We start from the raw sequence: 21,768 nt of genomic DNA on the forward strand, positions 1-21,768 counted from the left end.
TTTCCCAGATTGTTTGATTCCAAAGATATATCCTTTTCAGTTGCTACAGGCTTTACACCATCAGTTTTGCATGCTTCTGAGAGCTATACCGAAATCACTCCAGTCAGCAGGTCTACTCCTACTACTGCTTTGAAAGTTCTACTATTACCTTCTCAATTTTGTATTGTACATGCTCTACACACTTGGCTTCTCAATGTGCTTGACTTCAGCTCAGTGCAGCAATGCTACATTAAATGGCTATTTTCTAACTCACAGATCTGGAAAATAGGGTTTAATCAATGACCATTAGACCCTGCGCTCCCTTCTGGCATAAAATGCCTTCTTTCATTGAGGGTATACTGTATTCTTGTTTTAATAAGTTATGATTGGCACATGGCACTGCATTACAGGGGCAAGAAGGGCATATTAGTGGGGAGAAATTAAAGTATTATGGGACAGAATAACTCACAACAATGCACCAGATCAGGTTGTCCTTGCATTTCACTTCATAGTGTGAAGTGAAAGGAATTCCCCTACATGTATAAGGGGACAGAGCTAACAAAAGTAAAACGCTTATCTGATTAGGAAATTGTCCTAAAAGCTTATTTTCTACAATTGGAGATCACACCCCAAGAGGGGCCTAATGCAAAACCACCACAGCTAATTAGGTTCTCAGCTCCTCACTGGAAACCACCTCGTGACACAATGTCTGCTTCTTTTCAGTCTCAGAAGATAAGGAATAAAAACATTGATTCCATAAAGAAAAGCACCTGAGTCTGCCAGGGTACTGGTGCTAGTGGTGGAATAACCTTTATTCTGTCTTACCAGCAAGACATTACAAACACACATTTTCCTTCATCCCTCTGTTTGAGAACTGACAGCCTCACACTCTACTTCCTTGTTATTAGGTACCCTTCAAACACAAATGGTCGTGAATTAGAAGCTCTGCCTCTAAGTCTTACAGGATATATAAAATCACATTAAGACATGACATCTTCTATGAGAACACAATATGGTGTTTTTAGTGGCTTTTGTTTCTAGGGGTTTGTCATGGTTTAGGGTTTTATTTAAGTTGCCTGATCACTGAAGAAGCATCACAGAACCATGAACTTGTCGAGGATGGAAGGGAACGACACAAAGTACATCTGGAGCTAAACACAAGGAAGGACTTACGCTTGGAATGTTTGTCACAGAGGGCGGAGGTGCGCATGTCGCACAGCCGGATGGTGCCTTTGCTGCTGCTGTACACAAAGATGTTGCAATGATGGGGATGAAACTCAGAGGCTGTAATCACTTCTGTCAGGTCCTCCATATTGGCTGGCTTTATATCTACAATGTCTGAATGGAAGTTTCATTAAGGAAAATTGAGTTGTTTGCCGGTTATCTGTGACTCTTACAGCTTTCTTGAAGGAAGCACAGTGATCTAAAAAGCATCCATAAATTTAATACTCTTCGATAAAAGATGTTCCACATGGGGCATTTGTTTGCGTCACCTGGACAGAACTCAGAAGCAACCACTTGATAACAGTTTTACAGCAGATGTCATTAGTAATCAACATTTGCCATGCTGTGCTCATATGGACACCAAAGAAATAGTGTTTCAGATTTGGAATCCCCACCTTCATTAAAATAATCCAGAACAAAATAAACAATGGAAATGGGGTTTCCCAAGCACAGATCTGTCAGTTGAAACACCAGAGATTACCTACATTAAGTATAGCTCACCCAAGTCCATCCCAATACAGACTTCCCCACCCATATAGACTACCTACTTTGGTGAGTTGCAAGCATTTACTTGGAGGAGAAGGCCAGCATGTGGAAGATTGCTGATAAAGAATGAATGAGTCTCACAAGGAAGCTGCAAGAAAGCAGTATACATAAAATGAAAGAAGGGTGCATATGTAAAGCAGTGTATTTAAATAAGATTGTGCATTTTCACATGGCTGTTAGCAATCCACTGTAGATAAGCCATCCAAATATTAACAAACCCTTCAAACAAGAAGAAGGGTAACATTACCCTGTTTTACTGATGAGGCTCAGAGCGAGAGAAAATGATTTGCATAAGATCACATGGGAAATGCATGACAGAACAAACTCAGATCTATTGAGCTCCACTTCAGTGCCCCAACCACAAATCATCTCAGTGCCTGGATTCCCCAAACATAAAATTTGAATCAGCTGACATTCAAAATTTAAACAACTCAGAGGATAAGATAAATGAGAAAATCTGTTTCACCAATGGCAAGAGAAATCATCTCTTAATGATACCAGGCTGTTTTTTCCCCCCCTCTGTTCACATTTCCAATGGAAGACTTTTAATTGATTTCTGCGGGACTAGAGTTCAGTCCATCCCCAACTTGATATTCTATACTTTCATCTTTCCGAAAATGCAGATTTAGAGACACTACAGTAGAATTAAGCATAACAACACAGAAGATTCAGAGATAATTATTTTGAGGACTTTGCATAGACAAATACCACACACTGACTATTTCACGGTTTTAAAAGGAAAGCATCAGCAAGATTATGAATACTTTGTGACATTCAGTAACAACTGGGAATGAATTAATGTTTCACTTCAACTGCATTCCCTCTCGCGTCTTCACATCCATCTCCAATAATCCACCATGATTAATATTAGTGCAATGAATATTAAGATGTAGCTACATTGTTTTACCTAATCTTATAAATCACTAAATTGTCTTGAAAATTAATGGGAAAAAAATAACCTTTATTCAGTTATTTGTGTTTTGTGTATCTGTCTTGAGAAATACAGTTAAGTAAAAGCAATTGCTTTCAGTGATTGAATTGCTTTCAGGAGTTCAGAGAAATTATAGTAACTCAATACAAGAATTTCACCTCTCAGCACAGAGATGAATAATTGCTGAGTGATGAGAAAGATATGAAAAATAAATAGAGTATGTGAAAAGTCATGGAAAGTATCATTTTTCTGGATGCTGTAGACAATGTTGACGAATTTCCCTTCATTGTATGAAATGAATAACCCTATGCTGAATAATGAAATTAAGTATTCCATTTGCCTGCCAGAAGAGCATAGGATACTTGAAACAGATTGCATTTCCAGATGTGATCTAAACCTCCGCTGAGGAAAAAACTCATTGCCTACTGAGGATAATGGAGAAAACGCACCACAGGAAACTCACTCTTTCATCAGATTTAGAAAACAACTAACACTTGTATTAAAGGAAACAATCAAAGGAATGGAGAGCTGTGGAAGATACTTACTCCAAATAATAGATGGAAAAACAGTTTTTGCTTTGACAGCTACAGAACCCCGTGTACCAAATGAAGAGTGTATCACACAAAAGAATATTTTCCTTCTTTTGTGATTTTTGCCATCTATTTGAAAACAATCAAATACTGCTTGACATGTGATGTGCGGAAACTGTATTTAAACTAGCATGGGTAAGCCTAAGTAAGGGCATCTCCCACGAGACACTGCATTTCTATTATTTTCCCATCTTCCCCCTTCTCCCCCTTTTTAAACACAATGTCCCTCAGCATGAAAATATCTAAAAAATCGGACCACAGAGAGTTCCTAGAAACCTGCCATAAACCTGCCATTTGGTGAACTGGAAGAGCTCAGTGAAAAGCGTATTTGGCAGAAATTGATTAAATGAAAATTCCATTGCTGAAGGGAAAAGTATTCTAATGTCACAAAGCTGTAGAGCCACTCCTAAACTAATGGCTTCCTTTGCAATTTTATCTCATGATAAGACATCTTGACCAGGTTACAGTCCTTGTCCCTCAGTTCACCCACATGTCAAGGACCAAAATCACATCTGAGTCCTACTCTACCAAATCATTTGGTGCATTTCCAAGGTATGAAAACAAAAACAAAGGCCAACACTTCAAAGAGACTGAATGACTTAACAGTCTACAACCGGCAGTGCACGGGGATATAGCTATTGCTACATTATTGCTATATTGCACTATTGCTTATCTGTGTGAAATGGAATGAAGCTATGAGGAGGCCAGCAAATTTTCAAGATGCTCCCCATAGAAAAGTGGAAATTAAAGGTCAGAGAATGCTGAGATATTGTGTTCTTACAGTTGGGTTAGTAGAGTTACACAACCAGAAGTAAATTTTGGTAAAGGCAAGAAAGATACATTCAGGCAGTGTAATCCTGAGCTCTGGCTAAGAGCAGCGCTTGCCTTTACCAACACTGCTCAGCAGCGGAGGCGTTACACAGCAGAAGACGCAGGTCAGGACCTGACTGAAGTCAGAAATTGCACACGGAAAAGCTCCATTAGCAATGTGCAACAACACACAGTAGGAGAGATGCAGTCTGAGTGAAGAATTCAGTTACACTGTATGATTAGTTGCATTCCATTTGTGCTGCTGATAATAAAATGAGGACAACAGGATGAAGATGATTTGTTCCACTGCCTCTGGGCCACTAGTCACGCAGAAAAATGTGAGAGGCCTATGTGAGAAGCTGGTCCATAAAGTTTCTTTTAGTGCAGGTTACAATGATGACCCTCACTTGGATCCAAAATGTCCACTGACCAGACTTGCCCATTTGGTCAGTCAGAATATACATGAGCAGGCATACTTTATGCTCATGCCAAAACATGCATTATAAGACAGTGGAAAATACACAGGGTTCCTGCTGAGCAAAAAAGGTTCCAGAATGAGTTTTCCTGTATGATAATGGATACATAGCCGCTTCCTCAAAACAGATTACATTCCCTTTGAAGTGAACAGTACGCATAAAGAAACAGCTGCTTCATCTTCTAGAAACCAACAAGGAATACTACCAGAAACCAAATTTTGTAGATAACAAAACTCAGAAGATACAGCACATAAAGGACTTATTCCTAGTTGTAATCATTTGGATTCGTTTTCATATCTTTTACATGTTCACTGCAGGAAGGAAATCACTGATATACTCACATTCAGGCTACAGAAAAGAATTTAACTGCATCTCAACTGCAATGCAGAAGAGAGGCTTTATTTAGAAAGTCAGACAATTTTCCTTAGTAACTTCATAAGACAAAAAAAAATCCTCTTTATTTCAATGTATGGTTTTTTGTCACTTCATTTTTACCCCTGAGTGGGATTTGTTTTCTTTTTAAATCTGTAAGCACTTTCAAAAAATAAAATTCAGCATAGCACATCCTCCCAACCCTGGCTATTCCCTGTGTTTTCCACAGAGGTCTATTCCAGCTCCTAATTTAGTCTGCTTCTCACACCTACATTCTAGCCTAGACCTAGAAATATTCACTGAATAGAAGCTGAAATCAATAGCAATTCATGGAAGCTGCCAGGGCTTCAGTTTAGGGTAATTGATTGCTGTGGTCCTGTTGAGGCTCTACACTTTTAATATAAGCACTTCTCCAAGTGATTTCTTCTGTTAGTAATTTAGTGCACACCATTTTCATTATAAGGAGGGAACTGTGATGCTTACAAATCAAGCTCTACCAGTTTTACACTTCCTACACAGTGCTTATATCACTCCTATAATACCATGTGTCAACTGAGGGAATTCATTCCAAATGCCCACAGTGTTCTTGCAGGTTGCATCAGCACAGCAGGGAAAGGATCAGGCTTCAGTATGCATGATAACATCATGATATGATTAAATCAATTTACTAGGAAAGAAAGAAGAGAGCCCTAACATGTTAATAGCTATTCCCTCACTGTTTCTTCTTATTCATTAAAGATATAATGTATGCTTACACAGTCAAATGACAATTCTGCAGTAGGCGTGTCACAGCACTAAGGATGCCACTGGACAGATTCCAGCTTTTTAATCTCTATCTTGCAGACCCTTTGTCCAAGAGTCAAGGATTTCTGGAATGGATTATCAATAGGTTAATGATTTTGGCCTGTTTGTCAAATTTCTGTCTCTTACCTTAGGCAGAGAGATGACCCAGTATTTATTCTCTAAGTACTCCTAATAGCCAATGTCAATGCTTTTTATCATGCAGCATTTTCCCACCGCTCCACTAAAAGCATGTGCTATATGGGTTTTATTAAAAGCCCAGGGAGTTGCAATTATGTTGTCCATGCCATTTTACTCTTCTGAACCACGAGAAAAGAAACTGCTGCATAAGCGTGTGCTCCTTCAAGCTGTCTTGTACCTAATATCTGCTAATGCAAGGTATTGATCCATTCGTGAAAATGACTTAGTAGTACAAGGTCAGCCCGATTCCATTTTTAAATTCCACGGTCCTTACAACAATGACTCTTGAAGATATCAAACTGGAGCTGGGAAGTCTGGCAAATACATTGCACACAGGTGGGGATTTGCTGATGTTGATTGGCAATGTTTCCATCGAAGGCACTTAGCTGGTGCCATTATGATAGTACAAGGGCTTCTGACAGCGTTTGTTTGGTGGGATGGTTTTTTTTCTGAATTTTCCCTCATATTAGGATTATGAGATAGATAGCTAAATAGTGAAACTGCTACAAGTCTTTCAGCTCGACCTGGAAAGCCAATCTATGGGCAGTTATGTTAGGTGCCAGGCAAACACAAAGCAAAAAGACTGCTCATTATATAAAGAGCAAGTACAAAGTGCATACAACGAATAGATGAAGTAGTGGTTAGCAGAGTTCTCTCAACTCACAGCAGTGCTCCCTGGGCAATGCTTAGCACAGAACTCTTAGTGCAAGAATTTCCTCACAGACTAATAGCTAAGGTTTCAGACAGAGTTTTGTCCAATTTTGTTCTCTATTTACATTTCTACCATCATAAAACCTAGGAAGAGAAGAGAGGTGGATATTCAGAGCCTTATTATATTTGTCTTTTGGAGCTGCAGAGCAATCAGATGCAAATTTTCTCATAGATAGATAGGTTTGCTCATGCACATTGCAACCATTAATTTTCTTAAAGAATAATGAAGTTAGAAGTAGATACTGGAAAATGTTGATCTAATTAAAAACTGAATCTTCAGCTTGTTTTATTAGAACAAAATGCCCTCAGTTTCATCTGGAGACACAGTCACAGGCCTTTTTTAACTGTAACCATATGCATACCCAAATTTTCAAAAGCAACAAAATCATCATCTGCAGATGCATGCAGCTGAGAGCAAAATTAAGTGGATGAGTCAACACAAGACCTGTGCTAAAAAGCACATCTGGAGTTTTCAGTGTATAGTACTCTGTCACTGAAAGGTTGCAAAGTAGTATTTAGTTAATATATTTGCATGTTAATTAATTATGATTTGTCTGAAACTGCTGTGAGATGCTTAACATTGCATTTGAAACATAGCAGATATCAGCAACACCTCAAGTATGTATAAAATATGAATGAAAAAGACCTATTAAGTCACCTAGTTCAGCTTCTCTTAGGCAGCAGTCTTTTCTGTGGTACAGCAAATGGCACCATGTATTGCAAAAGTTCCCAGAAAGGGTACAACTTCAGTATAATAAAACAAGGAAAAATTATAAATTAGGGCAAAATCACCTCATCATTGACAAACTTATTATCCCAAAACTAATGTTTAAAAGAGAACTGAGAAGGAACCACTAGGTTTGCTAAATGCAGTCTCATACAGTAAAGAGAAGTACAGCATACATAACTTCCTTAAACTGAATCTTAGAATAGCCAGGGATTTATGGGAAAGCAGAAATAACATAGTAAGTCTATGCACTAACGGAGAATACTATCAATACATTTATTCCTTGATACTTATTAAAATCTCACACATCTTAGGAAGATCTGTCTTTTAAGAGGCAGATGCATAATTTCTAGCTGGAGGGTACAGACTCTTTAGAGGATTTTGGTGGATTTTCTTCTTTCTCTATATGCAATTTATTCTTTCACATAACTTACAGGAATACTTTACAGAAATCCCCAGCGCAGCATATAATATAGTAAAAATATTCCATATTTTTACTGAAGAAGTTGTATTTCAACTCAAAGACTCGTTGTTTGCTTAGTTTAGCTACCAAAAACAGGTATTTGAGAGCATGTTCTATTTTTCCTTGCATATTTATTACAGAATCAGTAAAATAAAGCAATCTATCTTTAAAATATCTAAATGTTTCTGAAAAAGAATTACTTTGAAAATACTAACAAAGGCTTCAGTTCAGATTTCATGCCGAAGTTTTTGCCTGCAAGCACTCTGCACTGCCAAGCAATCTTGAACATCCGCAATGTGAAAATGAAAATAAGGAACAGATGCAGTTCTCATGAGAATCTCCAGAGTGAAAGTTACTAAGATCATCTCTATTAACACATACAACACACCTCTATTAACTCATACAACACACCTCTATTAACTCATACAACACACCTTCTAGCAGGACTATTAACTAGCTGATTAATCTACTGAAAGATTTACAAAAATGCCCATCAGCTTCCCCTCTAGGCACTGCAGAGAATCATGGATTTCTGGAGTTTTAAACACCAAGACTATTCTTTGAGGCAAAGGAGTTTGATATTCACAGCTGTATGGTTGTTTGCTTGATCTCTTCAGGAGACTGATTCCAGACAAGTCACATAACTCTATTCAGTATGGAAACTGTCATAACTGTTTTGAACTCTGGTCTTCTCATCTTGTTTAAGATAATATGGGTTTTATTCACAAGAGCATTTTCACTCCAAAAGGCCCTGAAAGTGAACTCCCTAAATGGAAAGTATTGTAATTTCATATGTAATGGCAATAGTACAGAGCAATCCTTCCCGGTGTGTATTATGGGAGCAGACAAGAGAAACTGAAATGTCTGCATTAACAAGTACATTGGGTACCTCAACAGCAACAGAAAAACTTCCAGGGTTGAAGGACTCAGAAGTGTAGTCTATATGGCTTTCAATACCAAGATGACTGTGTGGGCATTGTTATTACATCTCTATTCTTCTACAGAAGGTCTCTGAGCTAAAAGATTTTAGCTGATGAACACAGCAGTAACATTTTCTTCTTCTTTATGTTAATAGTCCACAAAAGATTGTTCTTTGCAAGGTTAATTTCAAGCCCAAATTCACAAGGGAATGAGAATAATTAGGCCCATTTAAAAGAATTCTCCCCTCTGGCAGAGTCAATTGAATTATTTATGCGTTATCTTTTCATATAATTGTACCTAGGACTGTGTAAATGATTGGGTTTTTTTGGTCTAACTTTCAATAAATTTATAATACTCGTGTTCCGAGTTGGATACACTGCCTGCACCTGTGACAGCGGAGAATGGCTCACTTTTAAAATGCTTCGATGAGAAATTATTCCAGAGGGAAACAGAAGCACATGGTTTGAAAGCTTTTACAGTGATACCGTATTGATTAAAACTCATCAGCTGAAGAAACAAAATTAGTAGGACAATAAATCTTGTGCTGAATCCTGCTACCCATTTCCACAGGAATTGACTACAGCCACACCGTGCTAAAATGTAAGTGCTCCTTAGCTGAGAATCAGTTCTATGATGCAACCCTTTAGCTGCAATTCCTTCCTACACTCCTGCAATATTCCTTGCAACAGTTCCCATGCCCCTCTTTGCTGAAGGATCTCAGATTGCAGATAAAACCTAAGAATTCTAATGAGATGCTGAAGTGAAAAAGGAAACCTGTCTGATGCTGTTCAATTGATTTCAGCTCTACTGAGCATTCTTTCCTTCGTTGACAGAAAGAAACTTGAGAAAGTTTGAGATTATGACACCTGAAATGACACTCCTGGTACAAAATAGTTATTTGTTTGCTACAGTCAGAAGAACTGACGCAAGTAGACTGAAAAGCAACTCACACTGCAGAGATCTAAGAAAATATACTTTTGTATCTGCTTTTTTACTTAGATCACTCTACAGACACATTGGTATAGCAAAATCCCACCACTGCTCCTTAACGTACTATTAAAGGATTCTGACATGAGCTTTGTGGGTTGTGGATATTCTTCATTGTCTGCTACAATTCCAGATAATTTTCTTTTTTGTTTTTGCAGTTCACTGTAAGTCTCTAAAAAGCAGAAGTATTTTAATGCCTCTGGCTGTTTTTCCTTACCTCTGCAGCACCTACATAACCGGTAAGTATCTCTATTTAGGGACAACTGCATTAGAGAAGATGGAGGGCTAGATAAAAGTGTAATCCATTAAAAGGTTAACAGATTCACATACTTATTCATTCAAACTGTGTATGGACAGGAGTGATAAGTAAGGAAATTAGGTATACTGATTAACAAATTAATATTGTTATTAAACAATAAATCTGCAGCACAGTAATTATCCCAAGGCTATAGCTGTGTTCAAATCACTTTAAATTAACTTCTTTAAAAACTACTCCAGAAAAATAATAAAGAAAGAGAAAAAAAAGATGGCTGGTCATTGCCAAGAATGCAAAAGCCTCAGATATAATTGGTTTTTCACAACCAGACTCTACTCCTTCCATTTATTTATTTTTATGAGACAGTTAGATAGGGAATATTTTCACAGTTATATCCCATGCCCTGAAGACACTGATATCTGATCCTCCAGCCATGGACTGCTTGCTTTTGCTGCAGTGCATATTTGAGCATTCTGGATGGATGGCCTCAGACAGCAATCTGATGCTAAAGCACCGTTTAACTAGCTCTGATATCTCTCTTTTTGCTCACAGATACCCTCTTTCATCCAATTCTATTTGACTGGCTGACAGGCACATTCTTGAGATATGAGTCAACTCAAGGTGATGAGAACAGTTAAAAACTGACAGTTTCTGACACGGATTGGAAGGGCAAAACAACACAAAAGTTTCAAAGTCTACATTTGCAAACTTACTTATGGTTTCCATAGCTCTCTGAATCTGGAATTAGTCTTCTAAAAGCCACAGTGAGTTCTCTCTGTTTCTTGAAAACAAAAATCCTTAAGGTTCTTAGAGTCACTATTTATGCAGTCTTGTCTGTTAGAATTATTATCTGCTATTTGAATCACATCAGTTAGCTATAGATTAAGAACACAAGATAATGTACAAACACAGGACTAGCTCAGCTCCTAAAAGCCCCACTCAGGATATTCCATGGTATAGGATGGCCACATCAGAAATAAGACCACATCCACATATTAGGCGTAATTTTACCTCAACAGAAGTAGAACCAATTCAATGCCTGAACTTCCTGAATAATAGCATCATAGAAGCTGTGACAGAGGCTGTAAGACCTTTAGGTGACCCTAGAAATGCATTTTCCTCCTGGCACCTTGCACTAGAGACACAGAATTTCTCTTACAGATGAGTCTGGTCAGAGTTCGTGAAAGGCTCTGCTGTTATCAGGATCTTATACAGTTCAGAGAAGATGGCAACTTTCAACTATATACATTTTTTTAATTAATTTTATTCCACAACTGACACTAAAAATGTTCCACAACTGACACTAAAAATGTTCCTTAATTGTTTTAAACAAAAAGAATCCCCGCTGCATTATTCCTAATAAGCAGCAAAAACATATGTCAAGGATTTTCCCAATACTACAGCTCTAAAATACTCATTTTAATGGTCAAATGGGATATTTTGCTTACAACTGAAAATTCTTTATTTTATCCCATATTTAACTATAGTGCTTACAAAGAACAGGTGCTCAATGCATTATTTAATTACACACCCATAGAGCCAGCATGGTCCCTAGTCCAGCAGTCAGAAAATTCTTTCCTCCTTTTATATTCTTCTTAATTATTATTTATCTAGTATTACATATCCAATTAGTGTAGACCACTACAGAATCTTAAACATACTATACAAAAAGCAGGCTTTATTTGATCAGTGATATCTAGAAACACTGTTTAACAGCTCCATTAAAATAATGATTGAGTTTTATTCTAAATTAGAGCTGCATTTGTCGAATTTAATGTATATTAGATATCCTTTTTATGGTGTATACATAACTTTAATATTGGAATTCCATCTAGCTTTGTTTGCACATATCAGTGATGTTTGGTATGTAGTTCATACTTTAGCTTAAATAAAGTGCCACTTAATCTAAAACAGTATTTTAGATTGAAGTAGAGGAAAGTGGGATCTCACCATGCAAGATTCAGATTCTAAGCTAAAATCCCAACAAACCTATTTAACAATCTTTGATTAAGCGTGTATAAAGTGGGGCTGAGACTGACTACCTTCACCTTTTTAGTATAATTATTTAAAAATAAATTTATTACAGTGTATTTCATTGTGTTACAGTCTAACGAGCACTTCAGTTATACAGAAGGGGAAAGATCCCTATCATGACCATTTAAAATCTAATTGCTATAGATGAGAAATGACAATATAACAAAGAACCTAACGGTTGATTGTTGATAGTGGTGTGAACTTTGTGTATTAAAGATGTTTAATATATTAGAATCTCTTATCTGTTTTTTTAGCCTTTTTGCTTTCCATTCTTCCCTTTTCTAAGACTTAGCAGGACAGGGCACTTGAGCCTTTACTCAGCTTTTACAAGTCTTCCTCAGTTAAAGCATGATTCAGCATTCACCAAAAGATACAGAAAACCTCCAGCTCACAGTACTCAGATGTGAGCTAGGTGCCAAAATCTTTATTCTCACTGCTGCCAGTGGTTTTTGCTAGAAGGCCACTATTACCCTGCTGGGAAAAATATAAAATAAAAAACAAATGGAGACAAAAGAGTACATCACATCTATCCAGAAAATAAGCCTGTTAAAAATAACTCTTTTTTCCCTCAGTTATTCAAGTAGGAGTATTTTAATTAGGAGAGCAGAGCAACAGATTCTCATTAGCTACATTCTAAAGCAACCATTTCTCAATAGTTATACTCTAAAAGAGCTTCCCAAACCATACAAATAGGGTACATCTGCTGCAATTTCTTCTGTGATCCCCTACTTCTGACTTAAAGATCTGATTTCAACCATGCATTTGCCTCTAATGGAGAGAGACCAAGATAAAGCCAGTGGGAGAAGAAGGGATTCTAAGAACTATAGAACACAAGAACACTATGAGGAAAGCTACTCAAATTTTGCTAGCAACAACTCCACCCAATTAGAAACAGGCTCCTTGATGCAGTATACACCTTTTGAACACACAATGCTGATTGGCAGAACTTAATTCTTGATAGAACAGGAAGCATGTAATATTCAATGTATATCAAAATGTATGTCAAAATGTAATATTCAACTATTCAAACAGAGAGCATATGCTTGAGGAAAACAGAGCTGAGGGTGGGGTAGCAGCAGGTTTTAATGCAGCCAAGGCTTTTTTTCAAGAGCACGAAAAACACACTATGAATAGTTTGTGCACAGTCATCGTGTTGGAGGAATTTTTATAGAAACAACCATATCTCGCTGAAGGGCATAAACCTGTCAGCTTCCAGCTCCAGGAATGCCAAGAGAAAACTGCATGTTTGCTCTCAGCTTAGCATTCAAATGCACAGCACTGAGACAGGGATGAGGAATTCTGCAAGGCGGCAGGCTGCCCCCAGGGCACACTGTGATATGCCCTGTGCAATTCAGATGCACATTGGGTTGTACAAACTTGGTCTCCATCTATGCACTCTGTCACTTCGGTGATATTATTTCCTTGCTTTTGTTGTTGTTGTTTATTTCTTAAGTAAATTAATTTCCCTAAGATACAGTGCCTAACGATCTGACTATCTATGATATGTTTCAAATACTGGCATACATTAGACTATAAGAAGGCCCTATGGTGATCTGCTAATTAGCTTAACCCTTATGGGACAAAGAAGTAGGAATTTTTTATTAAATCAGGATAACACTGGACTATATTGATCTGACTGAGAAATGAGTATTTTAGTCAAGATGAGTCTCTAGATGAGTACATGCTGGAAACAGTGATGTTGTTTCCATAGCAATGCCATGACTGCCTCTGGAGTGAAATAGTGCGCTACCAGGAAATGAAGGGAGTTCAAGTGCTATGAGCTACATACTTCTGTGAGTGATCCAAATACATTCTCATAAAGAATATTTAGTGCAGCTAGATAGTCCAAAGATTGCTGCTGATGTGAAGTAAGCCTTATCAGTATGCTTCCAGCGCTGCAGTTTTCTCATTCAATACACCAAAGATGACTTATCTAAAGGCTTAAGCTATGGGCAACAATGCTAAGCCATTTCAGACTGAACATTAACAAATAAAGCAACCTTTACCTCGCTTCTTTTCCAGTGAAGAGTATCATCTATAATTAAGGACACCGACTCTCATTCTCCATAACACAATCACACACATTAAACCTTTCAGCAAAGAAAAGCCTCATATGTGTAATTATTTACCAGCTGACCTTCCCCATTCCTTTCCTCTCACCTCCTCCCTTCATCCTGCTCATACAATACTGAGTAAATACGCTTGCAAGCGGGAAGTCATGAACAAAAGTTTTGCATATTTTGCAGGAAAATTTACAGTCATAGCATAAAACTCACCTCCTCTGCATTTCATCCCAGTTACTGTTTATGCTAATATAAAAGAAAACCACAAAGTCACTACCTGTATTTTGCTTGCCTAAGGCTTTACCTGAAGCACATATTTTGATCAATTTTGCAAAGTTGAATTATTTTCCAAGGGAACCAGAAAGAGAACTAACTTAAGATTCTGCACTGCTTTGTCTTTTTGTTTTCAAATAAACAAAGAATTCTCAGTGATTTGTAATAGTGCTAAAATAATAGTTATAACCAAAATAAAGCCATTATAACTGTTCTCAACTAAAATTTTACAAGACAAACTATTTTATTGGAAAAATATCCTAGCGTATCACCGTTAATCTGGCAGTTTTTCTCCAGTCTTTCCCAAGTAATTTGTAAAGATGTTCAAACATCAGCTGAATGTCCAGAAGCTCTACCACTGAATTTGATGTGTCATTGTCACATCAGCCTCTTGGGTAAAGAAACTGCAGTTCATTATATGCAGCCCTGTTGTCTCTGAGGGAAAGTAAAAAGCCAAGTATGTACCACTGCCAGACCTCTTATTAACAAATGCAACTTCAGAGCTAAATATTTTCTATTTATTGTTTTAAACATTTCAAGGAATTGAGCCCCCAGTGCAAAACAGCAAGACATTTCACTTCCATTTTATATCTATTAAGAAAGTGTGAAGCAAGCATTTTACAAACTCAATTCTCCTCTCCTGTATTCTTAACTATTCTGCAGAACAAGGCACCAAACACAGCAACATCCAGGTTGGACATTAGGAAAAAAATCATTCTCTATGAAAGAGCGGTAAAGCATTGGAATGAGCTGCCCAGGGAAGATGGAGTCACCACATCTGGAAGTGTTCAAGAAAAGATACCAGCCACTGTGGCCAGTATAGCAAAAACAGGCTGCCATCTAAGATTAAACATCTTTAACTAATGTTTTTGCCAATGTTCTCTCTTACCACTGCCTAAACTCTCTCATGACCATCTGACAGATATTCATTCATGTGTATCTAAAAAAAGTAGTAAAATCTGTATCTGAATCCGGGATAAAACACAGTTATTCAAAAGTTATCCACATAAGTATCCCAAGGTTTAGAAACAAAAAGTTTCCCATCCTAAACCTCAGAAACATACTCTGATTTCACCTACAAACAGCAGTTTTAGAACATCCTCAGACACTGAAGTTACTTAGTATAAACTGTGTTGTGTTGTAAGGGTTAAATCAGCGATTAAACTACGAACTCTAGAAAACACACTTATTAGTAAATACTCCACAACGGGAATGTGTGCACAGTGCACACAGATGCGACCGAATACAACAAATGAGCACCCACAAGTAGAGACAGTAGCATTCTAAATAGTTATCCAGTCTCAAGTACCTTTGATGCCCATGTTGTACGCATCAAGAGGTATGGTAGCATTTACGATCTTGAGACTGTTATCCAGCCCTTCACCAGAACGCTGCTAGTTTGAAATACCTTTGTGGACAAGCACGTACCTTTGCGGACATACAGAGACTGCTGCTCTCATTCTGACTCATTGCTCTGCCTTAGAAGAGGAAGAAAACACCCATCAGGCAGATACAAAAGTGCCCAGGAGATCATAAGAGTGGGAAGGTGAAGCTACAGTGAGAAGGACACAGTGAGAAGCCATACTGCTACTCCATAGAGATGCACTGGCAAAAGAATTTCACACTGTGTCCTCTCATATGAAAACAGAGAAGTACAGTTGCTTGCATATCAAAGACAACACTGCTGAGTTTTAAAGGACCACCTAAAGATTGATCCTAAAAACATCTTGTTAAAGAAGGCACCACTGATCTCACTTCATGCAGACAGGTGAAAGGCAGGAAAGGAACATCTCAATTTGTTTCCAAACTCATACTGTCTAAGGATAAATGCACCCATTCTTTGATACTGCAAAGGCAGTTCCACTTCTTTATTTGTTTTAAGGACATCAAGAATTGCTTCACTTGGTAATTTTTTTTCTCTGACATTTATGAAGTGCAGGCCATGCTCCAGAAATTACCTAGCCTGCAGCCCAAGAAACATGAAGAACCAGTAGAAACAGGAAAAAAGAGCTCTTTATGTTGGCAAAAGGAATTTGTCCACAGCAGAACAACAATTTCTCTTCAATATTTAATAGTCCTCCATACAATTCCATGGATAAATCTTCTAATTCCTCTTGAAATAAAACAAAACAACAACGACAGGAATACAATATTCCAAGCTGGCTCCATAATCTATTTCTTATCTTTCTCTTCCCTTATATTCTGCAATGCACAGAGAATCACTTTTCTTGACTTCATTTTCTCTATCTCCTCCTGCACTGTGCAGTGCAGGGGCAGCCTCCCTGACTGGAATGATCCCACAGCATGGCTTTCAGGATGATGCTGGCACTTGATACCGTAGTGACTGCATTAACTCCAAACACAACTCACATGAAGTAAGTGTAAGCCTAACACCCGAACTATGAACATCTCAGACATAAGGGTTTTGTGCAGCAGGGTGGCTGAGAACAGGGGACAGAGGAAGGAGAGGCCTTTCAGGAAAAGAAAGAAAAAAGAGAGAGAGAAAAAAAAAATCAGTAGCTCAGCATGAAACGTCTTCAGGAAATAACAGTATAAAACATGCTAGTCAGGTGGATAGTTATCATTCAGTCATCATTTTTCTGTCCATGTGTCATTAACCAACACCAGAACTGCTATTTTTCACAGAATTCCCTAAATTTTGCAACCCTTTAACTGTCCTTTATGATATCTGAGCATTTTCTGTTACAAATACTGCCAGGATTCTGACAAAGGTAAGATATATGCATAAACCTGAAGAAGAAATATTTTAAAATGTCTCTCCTAAGCTCCATTAATACTATCAATACTGAGTAAGGAACCACAATAAAGGATACTGAAGCTTCTATCTGTGATTTCCAAATGCCAGAGGTTAATCCTGAGGTCATCTGCTGACATGTATGTCTCACAGTCACTGTTGACAGATATCGAGTTGACATGATAGGTGTGACCATTAGCAAAGATTCTCCGGGGAGTGACTTCTACCATCAAATCCATAGGTTTCAATACAGGCACCTGCCAAAAAACAAGCCATAGATCAGAAACAGAGTAAGATCTTAACTAATTTTTTTTGCTAGCATGATGGAGAAGAAGTATTCAAAGACTGTGACATTATAAAACTTCTCAGTAGTGTATGCAAGGTGAATTTCTCCATGGATGAATAGTTGGGCAAGACCATCTCTGACAACGGGGAAGGGACAGACAGGAGCCATGGAGAGATAGGCAGAACACTGGAAAGCTTGGGCCACTGGAAGAGAGGCACTGACAGCTACCACAGAGCAGACCAGACCCATGTTTCACAAATGCAGAAGGTTCTGGCTGCAGCAGTCAATGAACTCCCAGTATTTTGGTTTTCCTATATTCTGTTTGCTGTGAATCACTGGCACTATTTATTTTGCTACTTTATCTCAAAAAAAAAAAAAAAGTCAAGCAGCAAAAAGGTTATAATCTCTGCAGAACATAATGAATACAGCCTTCGAAAACAAAGCCAACTGATCATTGCACCCTTGTTATTTCCCTGTGTGTCACTTCGATGTCACGCTTCGAAATCTAGACAATGCCAATTCATTCCCTGTTGGTAAAGCATTAAACTCAGAAATGCAGTGATCCTCAATCGGGAATATACAATGTAGCTGAACATGCATCATAAACAATCTTTCAAACATGCAAGATCATTTAAAGAGAAACACAGAAATGTTAAAGCTTTGAGTTTAACTTGCTGCTCCAGCAACAAAGCAATGATTTTCTCAGTCTTTGAATTCTCAGATTATAAGCAACCCTAAATGGCTTTGTTTGCTTAGTGATACAAAACAGGTACTCCATTCTGCCTGAATTCCATTCATGTAGATCTTCAGACTTTTGAGGGTATTTTTTTCCTCAACAGACAATATTGGCTTAGTTTGCAGGTAGGAGCTGATTGTTCCTTTTTAAGATTAGTAAAAATAATAGCATTTGTACAATTCAGCCTTCTAGTTCTAACCGTTAGTCATCCCCTTTGGAAAAAAGACTGAAGTGAATTCAGCCATTAAAGTGTGAGAGCAAAAATCTATTACAATACGAGACTGACAACTGAACCCATCAGCAATGGAGTCTCACACTCACTGGACTTCTGCATATCTCCAGAAAGAAGACAATTATTTCATACTACTGTAATAATGATGAGACCGAAATCTGCTGTGCTGACTAACTCTGTTACTCTGAATGAGGTGTGTGAAAGAATGTGAAGTCATGCTGAGAGAATTTTATCAGGATAAACTCTAAGCATTTCTGTGACAGTCACTATATCATAAAGGATTTGTCACTTATAAGGTTTTGTGACTGTGAGCCGTTTGGATGTAGTGCTCACAGATATGATTTAGCAGAGTTAGGGTACTATGGTTAGGCTGTGGTTGGACTTGATGATCTTTAAGGTCTTTTCCAACCTGAGTAATTCTATGGTTCTATGAAAATACATTAAAGATTCAAAACTGTAAAGTCAACCTAAACTTCAAGAATAATTTCATATACGCTTAACACTAAGTATATATTTAAATCTTCTACTGACTTGGTACTCATGACTATCTTCTTCATATGGGAGCAACTAGGACAAAGATAGCATCTTACCTGTAGTGATGTTACTGTAGAAAGATCTTTAAGCTTTCCATCTTCATCTTTTAAGTTATAGCCCTCTGGCCTTTTGTCCCTTTCACTGATTTTCCATAATTTGATTGTTTTATCTTTAAAAGAAGAGACAAACAGCTTTCTGTCAGCATAGGAATTCTGAACATGGTTACTCACCTTTCACAAAATACTCCTTAAAGAAGTTTCTGCACCTTGGCTTAGCCACGTTCCATGCTGACACAGTCTGGGTCTCTAAATCTGGCACATTCAATCAATGCTGCCAACTGGAAAAAATACTCATAAAGCACATCCCATACCCTGAAGTCAGTCAGAGGGCCCTGACAGCTGACAGACCCTGCAAAACACACGCTGCTCTCATATCCAACTCAGCAGTTTGCAGGCAGAACATACCAAAACCATACAGTGCTTCCTGCTGAAGGTCAGACTTGCAAAGTCAAATCGTCAAAGAAATAATCTTGATACTGAAGCCCGCTAGCTAGGTTACTTCTGAATCACACAAGAAAAGAGACCAATTATACCTGCTTGTCTTGCTGTGGGAATGGGAAGAGGTGCATTGTTAGAACATTGTGAGCTCTAGCAAAGAAATGACTGAGAAGTATGAAACATTTTGCTCTCCTAACAAGGGATATCAATAGAAATAAAATCAGAAATAACATCTCTCTCACTTGTAAGGGTAAGAGAGTGAAAAGTGGAGAGAAAAATATATTAATATAGCAGATATTGTGATTAGATCTGAATTGAAGGGAACTGAATTAAACCTAAACTCTCCCTTTTCATGATGGATAAGATGATCATTAAGAATATCATGATAGAATAACGATGCCTCTTGTTTAGCGAAGAGTTTTTCAAACATTTCAGATGGAATTCCTCCTTCCTTTTGTAGCTGCACATTAAAGCTGCAGATTTCCCTGATACTGCCTACTCCCACTCCAACCTTGCACCCCAACTTGGCAAATTTAGGCAGAAAGATAAATGTCAGCTCTTCTCCTTCCACAGATGTATATACCTTGTCCTGACCTAATTGTTGTTTCACACATCTCTTCGTGGAGCAGCCAGACTTTCCAAAGCTTCTCCACATCAGATGCTAACCTCCAGATGGCTCCAAAAGGGACCTGCCTCTGGGCAGAGCTGAGCCATGAGTGATGCTGGCTGTGCCTCTGTGAGAGCAGATTTAAGAAAGGGAACGACTGCTGTTCAACTGCAGCTGGAATAGGAGTGAAGGATGTGAGAAGAACAGCCCTGCAGGCACCGAGGTCAGTGCAGAAGGAGGGCAGGAGTTGCTCCAGGTGCAGAGCAGAAGTTTCCTGCAGCCCAGAAAAGGCCCATTGCGAGGCAGGCTGTCCCTCTGCAGCCCATGTGCCCTGTGTGGAGATATCCACGTATAGCCACGGAGCAGCCCTGAAGGAGGTGCAGCACATGGAGGGCCCCAGCCGAAGTAGGGCCTGGGCCAGAACTGCAGCCCATGGAAAGGAGCCTGCAGTGAGGCAGGAACTCTGGGAGAGCTGCTGCCCATGGGGAACCATTGTGGAGCAGTTACTAAAGGATGGGCCCTGTGGCACTGAGCTGTATTGAAGCAGTGCTGTAGTGGAATTCAGCTGCCCAGCAGGGTGAAACAACAAAAACGCTTCCTACAGATATTGATCAATCTACAGAACAAGTGGTTATTTCCAATTTGCAGCTGAACAGCTGCAAAAAAAGTTCAATACATTTCATTTCTATCAGCCATGTTAATTGCTAAAAGCACATACAGGTTATATCACGTACTCAGGGCTTTTATTACATGTACATGTGCTTTTCTGCTCATCTACTATAATATTTTTAAATACAGTGATTATAAAATATGTAAGAAGAAAGTGTGTTTTCCATTGCTGGACTTGACTGCTATTGATAAACCTATCACTTCTCTGAGAGAAAACTTTCAGTGGTTAAGGATGTTGTGTGTTGGTTTTCTTCTTGCTCATCTGCATTCCAGACTTTAAAACATCCCTATAAATTCTAAGTATACTTATATTTCACAAAATATAGAAACATCCTTGTGAAGTTCAGTGTTCCTTCAGTCTCAAGGGTGTTGTGAAGTTTACATTAATTAATGTCTAATAAGAAATCTCAAAGCCTCAGATGAAAGGATGCGTATGGGTCAAATTGTGATTTACTCAATATAAATCAAATAGGAAGTCCCAATATATTCTGGTACAAAAGATACCAATGAATCTTAATAATTTAATACTATACTACAAAATTAGTTCAGTTTACAACGCAAACCAGGAATTTGCTAACTGTAAGCTAACTGCAAATCCACAGTGGGATTTGAAAGCCTTGGTGACTTCCTTCTGCCTTCATTAATTAAGACAATGCAAGCAGAGCTTAGCTGATAACTTACTGGTAATGCGTGAACTGCAAAAGAACTCTCTAAAAGCAAAGTGACCTGTGAGGGAGCCCTTAAAAGGATAGAAATAGATTTGCGAAAGTGCACACGTGTCAAGTCTCATATAGTGAAGGTGAGATGTAGATGGATTTTCCTCTCATGCTTTCCCTAACACTGGGATGCTCCTTCCAGCAAATTCAATGGACACCGCCTACCTGTACCTGGGCAGAGAACATGCTCCGCAGAAGTTTTATAGGATGCTCTTTCATAGTCCTCATTTTTCTGACCAAAACTGGGCTCTGGATCCCAACCTAACAGAGGGCTCATAAATAGGTAAAAATATAAGCCAGTACTCAAAGTGTTTCTACAACTGGACCAATGTAAGCATGGATAGCAGACAATGCCTTCACATTCTACAGGCTGGGGAAAATACTATTCTCCA

General features: G+C 38.3%; 1 protein-coding gene across 1 annotated transcript in view; it reads right to left on the reverse strand.

The window, feature by feature from the left end:
* Positions 1-21,768, reverse strand: part of PPP2R2C (protein phosphatase 2 regulatory subunit Bgamma) — a 107,833-nt gene that overhangs the window by 23,083 nt on the left and 62,982 nt on the right. Inside the window, exons 4-6 of the mRNA XM_015862886.2 lie at positions 18,944-19,056; positions 17,179-17,356; positions 1,153-1,317 (exon numbers count right to left, since the gene is read on the reverse strand). Of these exons, the coding sequence (XP_015718372.1) occupies positions 1,153-1,317; positions 17,179-17,356; positions 18,944-19,056 (456 nt within the window). The remainder of the gene's footprint in view (positions 1-1,152; positions 1,318-17,178; positions 17,357-18,943; positions 19,057-21,768) is intronic.

The sequence above is a fragment of the Coturnix japonica genome, chromosome 4, assembly GCF_001577835.2.
Source record: "Coturnix japonica isolate 7356 chromosome 4, Coturnix japonica 2.1, whole genome shotgun sequence".
Lineage (NCBI taxonomy): Eukaryota > Metazoa > Chordata > Aves > Galliformes > Phasianidae > Coturnix > Coturnix japonica.